The following is a 17345-nucleotide window of genomic DNA, read 5'->3' as shown; positions in this document are numbered from 1 at the left end:
CTTTGCTTCAGTATGAATGGATGCATAGTCCACCTGGGTAGGTAACGATCCCAGCTCTTGTTGGCGTGATATACATGGAACAACAAAATGTTTTTTTTAAAGCACAAAGTGTTATACTCAAAGACTATTCTGGTTATTGGAATTTATATTGCTGGTTTCTAACTCGTAGCCACCAGCTTGTGAATAGTATCTGCCCAAATTAAAAGTTAAAGTTGTAGAGCAACAGAGAACTGCTCCTTGGGGATAACGGAACACTAGCGTAAGGAATTCAAATATAAATTTTTAACATTAGAGTATTTTCTCCATTATTTTGATTAATGACTGTCTGTGAAATAATTACATAAAGTGTTTTTACATTTCTTCCCCTGGAGTGCAGTTCTCGCTGCGGCCGCCACTCCATCCCAGGCTGAGATTAGCATTATGGATGATCTCAGCCAATTCAATGCTTCCCTACAGAGAGGCATTGGGCAGCTAGTGCACGTGTGGCAATCACTGCACTGCTCCAATCTTCATAGAGATATATTGGCTCAATGCATCTCTGTGGGGAATGTACAGTGTCTTCATGCAGAGTGAGAAGACACTGAATATCGGTCCTGCAAAGATTGAAGGACCAGACCAGCAAGCTTCTATAGCGGCTGTCTGAGTGACAATCACTAGAGGTGGTCGTAGCTAGGAGACAATGTAAATGCAATGCATTGCTGAGAGTTTAAAGGGACACTATAGTCACCCAGACCACTTCCGCTCAGGTTTTAACTCTTCAGAGAAAACTGCTATGTTTACATTGCAGGGTTAATCCAGCCTCTACTGGTTGTCTATAAACCAAAAAGTAGATAGTGAGACAAACTGGTTATCAATTTAGTGCAGGCCAGCCACTATATATAGGGAAGCACTCCCTGTGTCCCTTAACCAAAAGTGCAACAAAAAGCTGTATACAATACAGAAAATAGGGCGCCACTTATCACCATGTATGAAAAAACTGGATATAGTTACCCTCCAGCGAATGGGTAGGGAAATTCATGTGGAGAATGCTCATATGGAAAATACAAAGGAGAACATCATAGTGCAAAACTATTTACTGGTTGTCTTCCTGACAGCCGCCAAGGCGCTTCTGCAATGCTGGATGTGAAAATCGCATTTAGCGGGCAGAACGTCCATTGAGAAACGCTTTCCTATGGACTGTTTGAATGTGCGCACGACCCTTGCCGCACATGCGCATTCCGCTCCACTCGGGAGCTGACGTCGGCAGGGGAGGAGAGGTCAACAGCGCTGGATTAAGGTAAGTGGCTGAAGGGGTTTAAACCCCTTCAGACCAGCGGGAGGGGGTCCGTGAGGGTGGGGGTGACCTAAGGGTTATATAGTGTCAGGGAAACGAGTTTGTTTTTCTGACACTATAGTGATCCTTTAACCCCTTAAGGACCAAACTTCTGGAATAAAATGGAATCATGACATGTCACACATGTCATGTGTCCTTAAGGGGTTAAGGGTGCACTTCAGAATAGCAGTGATAATTACTACTTAAAAAAATATGGAAAACAAATACCATTCCCCAGTCATGTTCCTAGATAATTAAGGGGCTCTACCAAACAGAACCTACTTCTTTTGATAAATGGGGTCTGATCTTACCCCATAATCTCCAATATGTATTTCTTTCTCCTGTTCTATTCATTACATAGGATGCATCCAACTGCTTAATAAGCTGAGAGCAACCATACTGTCTCATCTTTCACCCTACTGAAAGCTCTATGGATGAGACTGTGCATATGGGCAGTCACTACTCAGCCTCTCTGAGACCAGAAAAAGGGTTCTAGGGACCTGCTCACACACTGTACAAATATAATATGGATGGCAAAGGAGTGAGGAAGGGTCTGCAGAGATTTTTGCAAAGCGCTGAAGTTATGGCCAACTATGCACAGAGATGCACTTAGCACTGTAACCTTTAAAATGAGCAGAGCCGCCATCAGGGGGTGACAACCATGACGGCACCCTGTGGGCCCAGGCCCTATGTGTAGCAGCTGAACTGCTGCCAGTGCAGCTGCACCGGGGCCCGCACGCTGATAGGGCCCACCGAGTGGCCCAAGCATTTACGGCCACCCAATGGGCCCTATATCTTCAGGGACCCGGTCAGCGCGGTGTCCGTGCAATAGCGCAACCGGGCCCCTTTAAAAAATTGCAGCAGCTGGGAGGAAGTGATGGCCTGTTACTTCCTCCCAGCTCCCTCCGCGCAGGAGGGGAGAGAGACAGGCCGCCTGGACGGAAGAGTCACGCCGACTCCCATCATCCCCAGCCACTCTCCTGCAAAAAAAAAAAAGGTAAGAAAAATTAGCTCTGTGTGTATCAGTATGTATGTGCAAGTATGTCAGTATGTATTTAAGTATGTATGTATTTCAGTATGTCTGTCTGTGTGTATGTATTCAAGTATGTGTATGTATGTATGTCTGTATGTGTAGTATGTATGTCAGTATGTATGCATATTTCAGAATGTATGTATTTATGTCAGTATGTATGTATATATGTCTGTCAGTAACTATGTATGTATGTCCTTATGCGTGTGTGTGTTTGTGTCTGTATGTATGTATGTGTGTCAGTATGTGTGTATCCTTTTTGTATCAGTGCGTGTGTTTGTGTCTGTGTGTATGTGTATTCCTGTGGGTGGGGTTTGTAGGTCCCGGGGCCCAGACCTTGAGCAGTGTTAGGGGCCCCAAAATTTCTGAGCACAGACTGTTACTTAGAGCACTTTATTCAAAACACATCAAATTGCAATGAACATACAGGATTATTTATTAGTGAGTATTGTCAGGAATTTTAAGTGAATTTCAAATTTAACACCATCACAAACCGGGGGCCAAGGGGGAGGCGGGGGCGGGGACACACACGAGAACCAACCAGATGGGCGGGTAGTCTACAGTGCCAAGGGGCACGACTGTGGTTGGGAAGCTGGACAAAGGAGGTACATCACTAACTCAAGTTACATTGAAAACTACTAACAGTTCACTAATACAAGATACCATAGGCTACACCATGACACTACCAATTATACCTAAACATAAATTGCTACGCTTTGATTCGACATGTTTGTTGGTTTGTAACCTTCCCGATATTTATGATGTACAGTATAGATTGTTTTCCCTTAACTGTTTGACTTGCCTCTCGAAGCCCTGGGTTGCTAGCTGGTTGAAGTATATTTGCATGCCAAGGACCTGCGAGTCCTACCTCTTTACTGCAATTTAACAAGTAACGAGAAGTTCAATGAAAATGTTAATAAAAATTTAATTTACAAGAATTTCAAATTTAAGACCAGAATAGAGAAACTGGAAGCATAGCTGGTAGGGAGACTTGTTCCAGTACAGTTATTTTGGCTTTAAATTTAAAATGCACTATAAATTCTTGTCAATTTTTACTTAATCGTTTGCCAATACAACTATAAACAGCAACTTGTGAATTTTAGACAGCCTTATATTCAAAGGATTATTGTTTTGTTAGGATAGTTATGACAACGGAAACATTTCAAATTGTTGCTTTGGAAACATTTTCCAGCTCAGTTATGGTTACAGCTAAACTAGATTTTTGTAGTTACAATCTAGCGCAGGGGTAGGCAACCTTTTAGCAGCACTGTGCCGATATAGGATTGTGATGTCCCGTAGCGTGCCGATCCTCAGGCTCGTCGCTACCAGGCAAGCTAACCAAGCAATTGCTTTGGGTCCTGAGCTGGCCTGGGCCCCCAAGCAGGGCCGGTGCTTCCTATAAGGCTGCAGCCACCTGAGCGCTCTATAGAGAGCCTCAGGCGGCTGCAGCACTGCCTCTCTCGTCACCTCCCCTTCCCTGTAGCGTGGCCGAGCTCCTCTTCCTCCTGTCAGTCCGGCCGGGTACCATGCGGTACAGGAGATTCAGTTTCCTGTTCCCGGCCGGACTGACAGGAAGTGCACCCTGAGCTCGGCCACGCTACAGGGAAGGGGAGGTGAGAAGAACGGGGGGGGGGGGGGTAAAAAGAACATAGGCAGGGGAGTAAGAAGGACACGGGGGATGGGAGTAAGAAGGACACGGGGAGGGGAGTAAGAAGGACACAGGGGGAGGGGAATAAGAAGGACACAGGGGGAGGGGAATAAGAAGATAAGAAGGACACAGGGAGGGTGGGAGGGGAGTAAGTAAGAAGTAGTAAGAAGAACATGGGGGGAGTAGTAAGAAGAAGATGGGGGGAGTAGTAAGAAGAACATGGGGGAGTAGTAAGAAGAACATAGGGAGGGGGGAGGAGTAAGAAGAACATGGGGGCAGAAAGAAGAACATAGGGGGGGAGGAGTAAGAAGAACACGGGGGTGAGGAGATAAGGAGAACACAGGTAGGGGGAGGTGAGGAGAAGGGGAGATTAGGAGAACACAGGGAGGGGGATGGTAAGGAGAAGGGGAGATTAAGAGAACACAGGGAGGGGGTGAGGAGAAGGGGAGATGAGGAGAACACAGGGGGGGGTGGGGAGAAGGGGAGATGAGGAGAACACAGGGAGGGGGGTGAGGAGAAGGGGAGATGAGGAGAACACAGGGAGGGGGGTGAGGAGAAGGGGAGATGAGGAGAACACAGGGAGGGGGTGGGGAGATGAGGAGAACACAGGGAGGAGGGGTGAGGAGAACACAGGGAGGGGGGTGGGGAGAAGGGGAGATTAGGAGAACACAGGGGGGTGAGGAGAAGGGGAGATTAGGAGAACACAGGGAGGAGGGGTGAGGAGAACATGGGGGGGTGAGGAGAAGGGGAGATTAGGAGAACACAGGGGGGTGAGGAGAAGGGGAGATTAGGAGAACACAGGGGGGTGAGAAGAAGGGGAGATGAGGAGAACACAGGGAGGCCACCATGTCCATTTTGCTTGGGGCCCCCATATTCCTTCAAACGGCCCTGCCGATCCTATTTTTTTAAATTGAGGTGTGTGTGCTGCCGTATTCTGCTTTTGTTATTTATACTGTAATTGCTTTGTATCGTTGTATTTGTGCGTATATGAGCTATTATATTGTATATGTTCATTAATAGTTTATGGTATCGTGTATGATACATATGAATGTGGGCTGTGTATGAGGGCTGCTTGTGGAATTGTGTGTAGATGGATATGTCACATTGTGTGTTAGGTAGTGTATGGGGGCTGTTTGGGGGTTTGCATGTGAGAGGCTGCATGTGGGATTGTGTGCATGTATGTAGATTGTTAGTGGTGTTGCGTTTGTGGGGATTGTGTGTATGTTTGTGTGTGGGCTGTTCGTATTATTTGTATGAGGGGAGGCTTATTCTGCAGGTCTGTGTATATCTAGCAGTGTGGGTGGCTTCCCTGGGTTCCAGTGGGGACCAGCCTGGGCAGGTACAGGTCAAGGACAGGAGCTGCAACATCCGTGTGGGCTGCTCTACTACAGTGTGGATTCCTATTCACAAGTGCTGGGAGGAACTGATCTGAGATCACTACCTCTATGTGCTGCAATGCATAAATTGAGGATTGTCCTTCACTACCTCTTTGTATTAGCAGATATCTGAAGTTTCACTGAGACTCCTGATAGGCCAGACCCTGTTTGGCTCTAGCAGCCTTGAGTGCCGTGGAAAGACACCTTGAGTGCCGTGCATGGCACTAGTGCCGTAGGTTGCCTACCCCTGATCTAGCGTTTAGTAAATAAACCCAGAAAGTCTCGAAGGGATTTTTAAGAAGCCAACAAGGACATCCTAATAGATATATCTTGGATGCACTTTATGGGTTTGTGTAACATTATTTATACTTGCACCTACTTGCATTATTTACACTGCCCTGGGCGGCTTTCTGAGCCTCCACGGACAATGGGGAAGTTTCCCTTATATTATAACATGTCAATAAGTTTACGCATTACTGTGTTGGTTGTAATGGGTTGCATATGCTTTCCACTAGTGTACACTATGGACATTTTCTTCTGTTTTGTTATGATTCTTTGAAAAAAAGTAACAGCATGTGGTGCTTAGGTGTGCTACTGTCTGTACTACTGCATGTACCTGCTATTGAATAAAGAATAAAAAAATCAAAAAAGAGAGAGAGAAACCAACAAGGGTCACGTGCTATTAGTACTAACATTATCTGATTATAGCTGGATAATCTAGCCTAGCAGGAGTGACTTGGCATATGGGACTCTGGGAATAAACCATTTTTTAAAAATAACAAATAAGCAGATTGTTTTAATAAACTTTTATATAATCTCTATGTAAAATCACGTATGATTAAACCTGAAATAAAACTCAGGATAAATTTAGGTCAGTTAAAATATTATTGATTGTAATAGTTTAGCTTTTTTAATATCATGAGAACCTTATTAGCTCTATTAACTTGGTGCCGAGTACCTCCTACTATGTAAGTTACACCAGCATGAGACACACTCACTCTATTGTTACTACAGTACTATAATATTCTATGACTTACTACATGGGTATGCCAGATTGATATGCAAATAGTTTGCCACCTGTGCAATAGTATGTGATCTAAACTTGAATGAGAACTGAGGGGGTACTAACCAATAGGCGTGTTTCAGGCTGGCTGATTGACAGCCTGGAATGAGCTTATATAGGTACACGCCAGCAAAAAAGCTAAAAAAATATTCACTAAAAATTCCCAACAATTCACACATTAAGTGAACAACAACAGTCTCATTTTCGTCAATTTACCAGTGTTTCACAGATTAGGCCAAAATAAGTGAATATGAAATATTCTACATCATTGGCGGGTGAGGAGCGAAGGCGGAGCCTGATCCAGCGCCGAGGGACATCAGCACTGGATTCAGGTAGGGATTTTAACCCCTTCAGCGACATGGGATGGGGGAAGGGAGGGACGGGGCACTGTAGGATTCTGCAGTGTCTGGAAAACGGATTTGTTTTCCTGGCACTGGAGAGTCCCTTTAAAGGAAGACTGCAGGCACCCAGACCACTTCATTTTATTGAAGTAGTCTGGGTACAGTGTCCCAGTTCTGTTAACCCTGCAATGTAAAACAGACAGGCACTTAAGGGGCTTCCTGCAGTTTCACAGAGTTTTACTCACTTTACATGAGGATGCCCAGCGTGTTTCAATGCTTTCCTATAAGAAAGGCCTATTGAGCACACATCAGAATAGGAGGAGCCCGACCCAGCACTGAGAGACATTGGTGCTGGAATCAGGCAAGTGTTTTAAAGGGTTTTTATCCCTTTATATAGCGGTCATGAGGTGAGGGGGCAGAGGGAAATTATAGTGTTAGGAATACAGCGTGTGTATATATATGTGTGTGTGTGTGTGTGTGTGTGTGTGTGTGTGTATCTGTATGCCAGTGTGTATCTGTATGTCTGTCAGTGTTTGTGTGTGTGTGTGTGTGTGTCTGTCAGTGTTTGTTAGGCCCTATCTATTTTTTGTATTCCTAGCACTATAGTTTCCCTTTAAATAGAGTGTCCGCTTCTAAAGTGCAGAATTGTTCACATGTACAAATATTTGTTTAACATACTTAAAGCAGTAAATCTATCTGTGGCAGCAGTTGGTTTGACAAATGTAAATCAAGTGTACACTTTACAAACATCTCACATATGGAAAGAGCAAAGTCTTCTTTATTAAATGCATGCTTACTTGAAAGCAATGCCTTAACCCTGGATATTTCACATTGTCCACCTATGGATTTATACAGTAAACCAGGAAAATTATTAACCTAAAATTTCCAGCTTTGTAAATAATCTTAAACCATCATTTAATTTAGGTTAAAAATGGGATGAAGAGTGCTAAATCAGTATTTATATATATATATATATATATATATAGTTTTGTTTTTTTTAACAAATGACAGACCCAAAGGGATTTGCAGGAAACACCTAGACAGGTGAATTCCTACTCTATATGAACGAATATCCTCTATGGAAAGCTTATTTGAGCTTTTCTTATTTCACAGTGTGATTAATTTAGAATGTTTCTTTTATTCTGCTCTATTCATTGGCTGCTACAGTCAACAGCAGCCCTGTGTGTGATTAAAGTTCATTTAAACAGGAGATGAGAACTAATAAAACCTTTTTTTCCCATGGAGGAGGTCTCGCTAGGGCTGCAAGAAGTGATTTAAATGGAATAAGTATTTTTTTACGACTATAGGTTCCCTTCTATCCACTTACCCTATAGTGTTTAAACTACCATGTAGGTGGCTTGCCTTATTTGCAGCGCCATGCAGGTCCACTGGCGCTGGCCATGCCCCTAATACGCCTCCTTGCTGACACAATCAGAATTTATGAATCACTGTATCTCTATGAGCAAAGTTCAGCATCTCCATGTAGAGTGTGGAGACGCTGAACAGCAGTGCTGAACACTGTGCAGCACTGCCAAAGAAAGCGCCTCTAGTGGCCAACTGAGGAGTGGCCACTGGAGGTGTACCTAGGGGGCAATGTAAACACTGCCTTTTCTCTGAAAAGGCAGTGTTTGCATTAAAATGCCTGCAGGGAATGATTAAACTAACCAGAACAACTACATTAAGATGCACTTGTTCTAGTGACTATAATGTCCCTTTAACCCCTTAAGGACACATGACGTGTGTGACACGTCATGATTCCCTTTTATTCCAGAAGTTTGGTCCTTAAGGGGTTAAACAAAATAAACTTTACTCCCCTCCATTTCAGCGCTGGGACTACTCTCCTGTAGCCTCCAGCTCCACATCCAGTAACGTCAGCAAACTTGCTGATGTAACCCGCGATCTCGTCCAATCCAATGTTTTGCCTCAAAAAGCATTGGATTGGAGAACGGATGTGCAGCAAATCGCCCTGCTCCTCAAAACCAATGCTGATATCCGCAACATTTGATTCTAAGACCAAGTTTTACTCGGTCTGAAGTAGGAAGTGCCTCTGCTGACTGTCAGGAAGACAACAAGAAGTGAATTTAACCCTGCAATGTAAACAGTACAGTTTCTAAAATGTGTTACATTGCATGGAAAAAAATGAGCCACTGCATCCTAACCATTTCATTGAGATGAAGGGGTCTACGTGACTAAAGTGTTCCTTTAATTACTAAATGGCAAACAAAATGCGAAGTGGTGTGATTTGTACACAGGAGCATGATACACAAAACCATTTAATTAAAGGACCACTGTAGGCACCCAGACCACTTCAGATCAATGAAGTGGTCTGGGTGCCAGGTCCCTCTAGTTTTAACCCTGCGGCTGAAAACATAGAAGTTTCAGAGAAACTGCCAGGGCCGGATTAACATAGGGGCTGATGGAGCTGCAGCTCCAAGCCCAGGCCCATGGAATAGGCCCATTGATTTAAAAAATATATATATATTTTTCCTTTTTTTTTTTTTTTTTTTACACACTACTCTGTGTTGTTCACCTGGCCGGTATTTATTTAGTTGAGGCTGCCTGGCCAGTGCTGATATTGCAGTAATACCGGCAATACAAATGCCAGTATTTTTCTCAGTATAAACAGAGATTACTCTGCAATACCATTACCGACCAGTAGGGGTCACTGTGTGTGGAGAGAGGCAGTGATAGGAAGTTACAGCATATACCTGCATTGCTCTACTCACTGATCCGCTGGGGGAGCAGCTACACAGCACAAAGATTTCAGACAGCAGCTTCCAGCCTGCAGAGACAGCCTACAGCTCAGATAAGTGAGGGATGGGGTAAAGGCTGCAGGGAGACATGGGGACACTAAGACACATGGGGACACATGGAGACCTCTGGGGATGCTGAGACACTTGAGGACACTTGGAGACATGGGGACACAGACACACATAGGGACACTGAGACATGGGTAAACAGACACACATGGGGAAACTGAGACATGGGGACACTGAGACACTGGGAGACATGGGGACACAGACACTAGGAACACAATGTCCCCAAGTGTCTCAGTATCCCCATGTCTCCCAGCCAGTGTCCCTTGTGTCTTAGTGTCCCTAGTTTATGTGTGTTCCCATGTCTCCCAGTGTCCCTAGTGTCTCAGTGTCCCTAGTCTCCTAGTGTCTCAGTGTCCCCATGTCTCCCAGTGTCTGTGTACCCATGTCTCCCAGTGTCCCCATGTCTCTCAGTGTCCCTGGGAGACATGGGGACACAGAGACATTGTGATGCATAGTCTCAGTGTCACCATGTCTCACAGTGTCACCTCGTGACATGGGGACACTGGGAGACATGGGGACACATACACATGGGACACTGGGCGACATGGGGACACTGGGTGACATGGGGACACTGGGTGACATTGGGACACTGGGAGCAATCCATCTATACAGCAGTATCAAACTAAGTAGTTTTTTGAGGATTTCACAGAATTTTCTCTGTCACTCCTTGTGATTTACATCATGTGATGTCATGCATACATAATTAGTTATGAAAATTAGTAAGGCCTGTAATTTTTTTCCAAGAAAGGATGCACATACTCTTGCTTAAGTATGGAAACTTAAGAGGGATGTAGAGGAACAAAACTTGTGTGGACTAACTGAAATGAAATTAGTTAAGGTAATGCCGCCTTTGGTCTCTCTAACAGTGTGCCATGTTCCCTTTCTTCTACACTCACTACATACACCTTTTCTCTGTCTCAGACTGTATACCAGGAGCTTCTTCCTTCTAGTAAGAAGGTTAGGATAGAAGTGGACCAGCGAATACTAGGGGACAGTCCTTGGAAAGCATAGAGATAGCGCATCATTAGAAGCATTTATGCCAAGCTCAGGAAGCTGTTGGCCAGCATGCATGATTGGCAGGCAGCCTGACATGCATTCATGCTAGACTAGACTTCCAATTCTTTGGTCAGACACGCCTCCTTTTTGGGCATGTTCGGCCCTTTCGGAAGTTCTGGTTACATGATCCGCGTCACTGGTCCACCCTTTTACACCACCCATTGACTTACTGCTTCACTGGACACTGCTGTTAGGGAGTATGGATTAACTTGAAAGATGAAAGCATAATTTACAGAGAGATTAGCATATTTTAAGAGAATCTGAGGTTTTTTTTATAGCTGCATCCTATGAGTTTCCCTCCGGCAACATCTTCACCAGATACATAATGCTTGAGAGGTATGTCTGTTTTAGTGTTTTTGGACAATAAGATTCTGTACTTAGGCCCCTCATAATTGTCAGCACCTGGCCCACTGTGCTCTTAATCCGGCCCTGGAAACTGCTATGTTTACATTGCCGGGTTAATCCAGCCTCTAGTGGCTGTCTCCCTGACAGCCACTAGAGGCCGCTTCCGCAATTTACACTGAGTAAATCGCACTTATTTGGCGCTGGATGTCCTCACGGAGTCCAGCATCAAAAAAGAACCCCATAGGAAAGCATTGATTAATGCTTTCCTATGGGCGGATTTGAATGCGCACGCACCTCTGGCCGCGCATGCGCATTCGGCTCTACTGGGAAGCTGACGTCGATGGAGGAGTAGAGGTCACCAGTGCCAAGGGAGCCTGGCGCAAAACGGTGACTAGGGCTCTCTAGCGTTAGGAACACATATTTGTATTCCTAACGCTATAGTGTTCCGTTAAGCTAAAGTTGTAATGGTGCTTAGAGTAGCCTGTAATGTTTATTTGCCTTGTGATTACTTCTCTTGATGGAAAATTGTTCTCAAATCACTCAAGATACCTCAATTCTATTACTGTGAATTTTCATTTTTGTTTTGGCTGCGGGTTACCACCTTCAGGATAGAATACCCTCTGTTTCTGAATCATTATTGCTAATTCAACTTTTTACATTTTGTAAACAAGGTAAATGATGATGTCCTTTTGTTAAAATAAAGAATGTAAAAAACAAAAGCAAAACAAAAAGATATGCATATATTTTTGACCCAAAACTAGATACATAAATATATTCTGCTGAGCACAAATTAATTAAGACAATGAAGACCAAAGAAAAGTAAAGCTTCTACAGTAGACAAAAGTGTTCAACTATAAAATCTTTATGAAATGATCCTAAAATGTGCTAGGGTTATTCACGAAAGAGAGAATTCAAAGTGACTTTCACATTCAAGGCCAGAGTAGCCAAGATGAAAGCATAGCTCTCAAAGAAAAATGTTTGGGTTCGGCTATTTAAACCTTGAATTTAAAATTCACTTTCATGTCACTTTGGATTCTTACTTTAATAAATAACCCTATGTGTTGGGCTTTCATTGAAATCCCAACAATGTCAAAAGATATCATAAGGTAAAGTAGGGACTATTTTGTCTTATGGATGACAAAAGGCGGATGAAGCTCAGTCAAATTTGTCACTTCCCCCAGCCATCTCTAGAAGCGGCTGTGGAAATAAGGCATTGTCTCACTCATTGAGAGACATTATCTATGTAGGTTCTCACAGGGTCCTCAATAGACCTCAGTGTTGTACTCGAGCGAGTCTAAGACATACACAAGAGTACAGCAATGATGTGGGCTCCTGGCCTACCAGCCTATGTCACATTCTCTGTTTGTTCAAGCTCCTGCTTTCTGTCCAACTCCTAAATAACTTTTTTTATGAGAGAGACTGTACATCATATGTGTGCAGGGATTAGCTTCATTCATTAAAAACCTAAATTAAGCTACGCAGCATTCTATTAGCATACACATTAGAATCATTCATGAATGAATGAATGAAATTACTCCTGCACGTTGAAATAAAATACCAATAATCCAAAACTCATGAAAGATTTTATGGGTGCAAACATTATTTTAATAGTCAAAATGGGGTGCCCAGGATTTGTTTTTCTACATTGCCAATGTGTTGTAAATTCAAAACAAAAATTTGCACTGCTTGTCTCTTTATGCTGCTGGTCAATTCTGTGTTTAATTTGGCTATTTTGGTCTGACATTTGAAATTCACTTTGAATTCCTGTCATTTCTCACTTTAGTAATTAGAGCTGCAGGTAAGTACATCAGGCTACACTGGGCTACCTGCCTGAATTATTTCCATCTCTGCTGAGCTCATAACCAGTTGTCACCATGTCTCTGTTGTCCCACACACTACACAGAATGCCTAGCTGTGCCACCCACTCTCAGCTCCCTCTGGAGTCCTCCTGTATGGAATAAATATCTCTGCTGCATTAGAACGTTGGAAGGTAAGCAACATCTGTATTCACAGAGACCCTGAGAATAGGTTAATGAGAACATGTATCTGTGGACAATTTTAAGAATTATATATGGCATGCCTTTTAGATGGAAAATGTAAAAATTGCACATGGTGTGGTTCATTGAGGGGTGGCCAGAAGTTAGATCTCCAGTTGTTCTATAACTGCAACACCCATCATGCTTTGCCAGCCTTAATAAGGCTAGCAAGCCATCATGGGAGTTGTAGTCATATATCGCTTTGGGGTACACTTGTTTGGCAAACCCATTTATCTCCCTATTTTCCCGGCTGGCACTCACCCAGATTGAGCCCATAATTGCTGTTGACTCTGGCCCTGAATTGGTCCATCTGTGTAATTCTTTTGGAGTCCGGGTACCACATTACTTTGGACTCCATGATTTCCTCCATCATCTTCTTCTCCGCCTCCTTCTTAGACATGCTGCTAACAGTGTGCCTGACAGTCCCCAATCCAGCCCATTCCCTGCATCTAGCAAGCTCTTATTTACATGCTAGCGCTCTAACAGTATCCCTCCGCAGCAGGCATGAACAAAATAGTCCCATATGCCCTTCCCCTTTTTTTTGGTTTTGTTTACAAGACTTGTTTCGGGGTTTACTAGCTGCGAGCTTACTTGTAGGGTGTCTTGTAATGTACGATTACCTGCAACTTAGATCTCATTAACTCTTCGAATGCGGGAAAAAGCTTTACTTCCTCACTTAAAGTTGTATTTACATAGGAGTAAAATATAATCTTTCCACCCACACAGTTATGTAGATTAGTTTTATACTGACAGAGAAAAAAAGAGCAAATTGTAAAACTTTTCAAATAGGTTGAAATTGGAAAAGTGTTTTGCTTATTAATCTGTTTTACTAACATAATGTCCAGTTTATTACTTTGAGCACTGATTTAATTTGTATGGAACCTTTCCAGGTGTTCCACGTTTGTCAACTGGGTATGTGACTGGCTGAGCATCGTGGGAGTTGTGGTACAGAGTAGCTGAGGTGCCAAATGAAGGTTAAACACTAACTTGAATTAACTCAGAGAGAACACCATCTGTCACTAAGGCACATACCTGGGTAACCTCCAGTTTCTGTAATTTCCTGCATCTGCATTGCTTAACATAAAGTGAAACTGTCGCTTCTATGGAAATTACACCTTTGAATAAAATACTGAATATTACCTATATCTGTGTTTTTTAAAAAAAAAAACAACAAAAAAAAACACATTCATAGGTCTAAAACACCTCAGCTTGCTGAAGTGCTTTGAGTGTGGACAAAATGTCTCCTCTTTGTCACTTTAGAAAACTGTTGATTTCAAGAAAAATCAGCACTTATTTTCTAGGTTAGCAGTTGGCACCTTTTGGTACTGCAGATGTTGTGAACTACATCTTCCATAAGGCTCCTACATCCATAATACTGGCAAAGCATCAGTGGAGGTGTAGTCCATAAAATCAGGGGTGCCAAAGGTTGCCTACCTCTGGTCTAGGTTGTACCCTCCCAGCTGTCAAACAGCTGATTGGGTGCTCTTCCTCATTAGCTTGGTGCATCTGCACAAAGCGGATGTGATAGCATATACTTGGAAAGTGTTTGATTGCAATGCGTGCATGCTTCTTCCCAATTCTTCTCTATGGGAAGTATTTTATTGGCAAGGAGATCATCAGTACTTATAATCTCCCGGCAGAAAGCAGTGATGAAACCCTTTCAAATCTGGATTAGTGTTAAGTAGCTCCTTTATTTGGGGAATAGGGGGCCCAGTAAACTCAATTAACAGTACAACGCTCCAGCATCATAATAAATGTATTCCTTCTGCCTTTTTATCATGTGATGCTCTGTTTCCTTTTTTTAAATTATATTAAAGATTTATGAAGGTGGCATCACAATCCAAGCACAGACAGGGCAAACACTGCAAATGAGGAAGAGAACAGAAACATTGTTTTGGTTTCTAAGCTATGTTCTATGGCAGAAATTTGCTAAATTTATAACAATGATTGACAGGGAACCAAGAAGGAGGCTCCTTGTTCCAAATTGGATTTGTGAATTTCTACAGTTGTGATTTTCTACAGTGAATTTTCAAACCTCAGAAAAAAATATATTTGTTAAACATAGGGTATAAGTAAACATAATATTTGAAAATCCTGGCAGGCAACTGAAAGGAGCCATTTAGGATTCCCTACTACTAGAGAAATTCCTTTCATCTCATTTTCAGACAGCCATATTGGCAGTTGCAGACAAACCCCAGCACTCTAGCCTAAGTCTCTCTCAGTCCCTCGCAATCTAAATGACGTGGACATCCTCAGGCGTTCTAGCCGTGGTTGCCTGACTCGTGTATTCTACATGTACCAGGGAGTCACTGACATTCTAACAACAGAATACAAAAGCCTGTTCCACCCAACACGGTATATATACAGAAATAAAGAAAATAGTTCCAGCACGCCCTTATAAAGCAGTGTTCCATCATTTAGGGGCCCAAATTGTCAAGCTAATGCATAACATACAGTGATCCCAATAAACACCCATACACAGGAATTAGGTTGGTACTGACATAATTTACTGACAAAAAAGTAGCCATACCAACCATATACAAAGTGCTAACCAGTGCTAAAAATATTACAAGTTAAAGGGACAATATAAGCACCTAGACCACTTCAGCTCATTGAAGTAGTCTGGGTGCAGTGTCCCTTTTGCAATTAGTGCTGCAATGTAAAACATTGCAGTTCCAGAGAAACTGAAATGTTTACATTGCAGCACTAAGTCTGCCTCCAGTGGCTGTCTCCCAGACAGTCACAGGAGGCGCTTCCTGGATCCTAACGAATCTTTGGTCCAGTAACTGCATGAGGACATCCAGCGTCAGATTTTTCCCCATAGGAAAGCATGGATTCAGTGTTTTCCTATGGGAGGTTTAAGGCACGTCTTGCATTTTCCCGAGAATGCGCATTATCGCCCGCTAGTCACGGGACGCTGGTGGAGGGGGGGGGGGAGGGGCGCAGGAGATGTGGGAGGCAGAGGGAGCTATAGTGCCAGGAATACAGCTTTGTATTCCTGGCACTTATAGTATCCCTTTAGTTACTTTGAGCTATTATTCACTTACCTAACATGCATTTATCGTTTACTCAAAAAAAAAAAAAGTATAATCACATTCATTATTTAAAATACATGGTTATATCCTGTAATATAAATAAATTTAAAAAGTGCCACTTACTATAAAATTGACTATATACAAACATCATAAAATATGTTATTTCTTTACCATAGGTCATATCATTTGCCAATATTAAATAAGGCTGATGAACTGTGGTAAAGAAATTGTGAATTGTAAATTAAGTGGCATATCACCACTGCAAAGGCTTATGGGACTGGCAACGTCATTTCCAAGTTTGCTTGCAAGGTGCAAGGACGGCTGGAGTAGAGTGCAGCGCCAGGAACAGCACCGGAAATGTAAGATAAAATCTCAAGGTAATAAGTTATTATGTCGAGAAAGCAAGTTTATTATGTTGAGAAAACAAGTTATTTTCTCAACATAAGTTATAAAAAATATTACAAATACATGCCCTCTCTGGGCTTCCGTACGACAGTTCTCACAGTAGTAAATACCCGGTCACTAACTAAAAAAAATATAATCATGAAAATAAATGTATTAGAGCTGTGAAAGTTGCACAAGCAGTTATGGGAAATTCACAGGAGAGTACATGGTCAATATAGTTGCTCATGGTGGTCTCTGTTATTGAAAAGAAATAAAGAAAATCCATGCAGCATGATTGAAAGCTTGTTACTAATAATGACAAAACACCACAAATGTCCATTTTTGCAGGTGTATGTTGCTACATGTTTCAAGGTGTTTCAAGGTGCAACAGGTGTATGTTGCTACATGTTTTGTTGCGAAAAATTGTACATTTGGCAGTGTGAATTTGGCATTCATCTTTTCTCACCAGCTTATACAGGAATTAAAAGGACACTATAGTCACCAGAACAACTACAGCTTATTGTATTTGTTCTGGTGAGTATAATCATTCCCTTCAGGCTTTTTGCTGTCAACACTGTCTTTTCAGACAGGCTGAGTTCATCAGACTTGACAATCTCAGCCAAAATAATGCTTTACTATGGAAAAGTGTTGTGATTCCTATGATAAAGCATTGTGATTGGCTGAGATCAAAACTTATGATGATGTCATCCAACGAGGCAGATCAAAGGAAGGGCCAGCACCAGCAGACTGGAATAAAGCTACAATTTTTCTATATTTGGAGGGCTAACTAGTCGTTTTAACACTATACATGTTTGTTTTATTGTTTTTTAAATTAACACCTTTGTGCAGGTTACTTTATTTTTATTTATTTATTTTTTATTTTAAAAATGTTTTTATTCA

At 42.5% G+C, this 17345-nt stretch overlaps 1 protein-coding gene across 1 annotated transcript in view; it reads right to left on the bottom strand.

The window, feature by feature from the left end:
- The window catches only part of AACS (acetoacetyl-CoA synthetase), an 82659-nt gene extending 69169 nt beyond the window's left edge, over positions 1–13490 (bottom strand). Inside the window, exon 1 of the mRNA XM_063454336.1 lies at positions 13288–13490. Within this exon, the coding sequence (XP_063310406.1) occupies positions 13288–13426 (139 nt within the window). The 5' untranslated portion in view covers positions 13427–13490. The remainder of the gene's footprint in view (positions 1–13287) is intronic.
- Between the last annotated feature and the right edge of the window lie 3855 nt (positions 13491–17345).

Source organism: Pelobates fuscus, chromosome 5, assembly GCF_036172605.1.
Source record: "Pelobates fuscus isolate aPelFus1 chromosome 5, aPelFus1.pri, whole genome shotgun sequence".
Lineage (NCBI taxonomy): Eukaryota > Metazoa > Chordata > Amphibia > Anura > Pelobatidae > Pelobates > Pelobates fuscus.
Note: the sequence above shows the minus strand (reverse complement) of the source record. Positions and strands in the feature narration are given on the sequence as shown.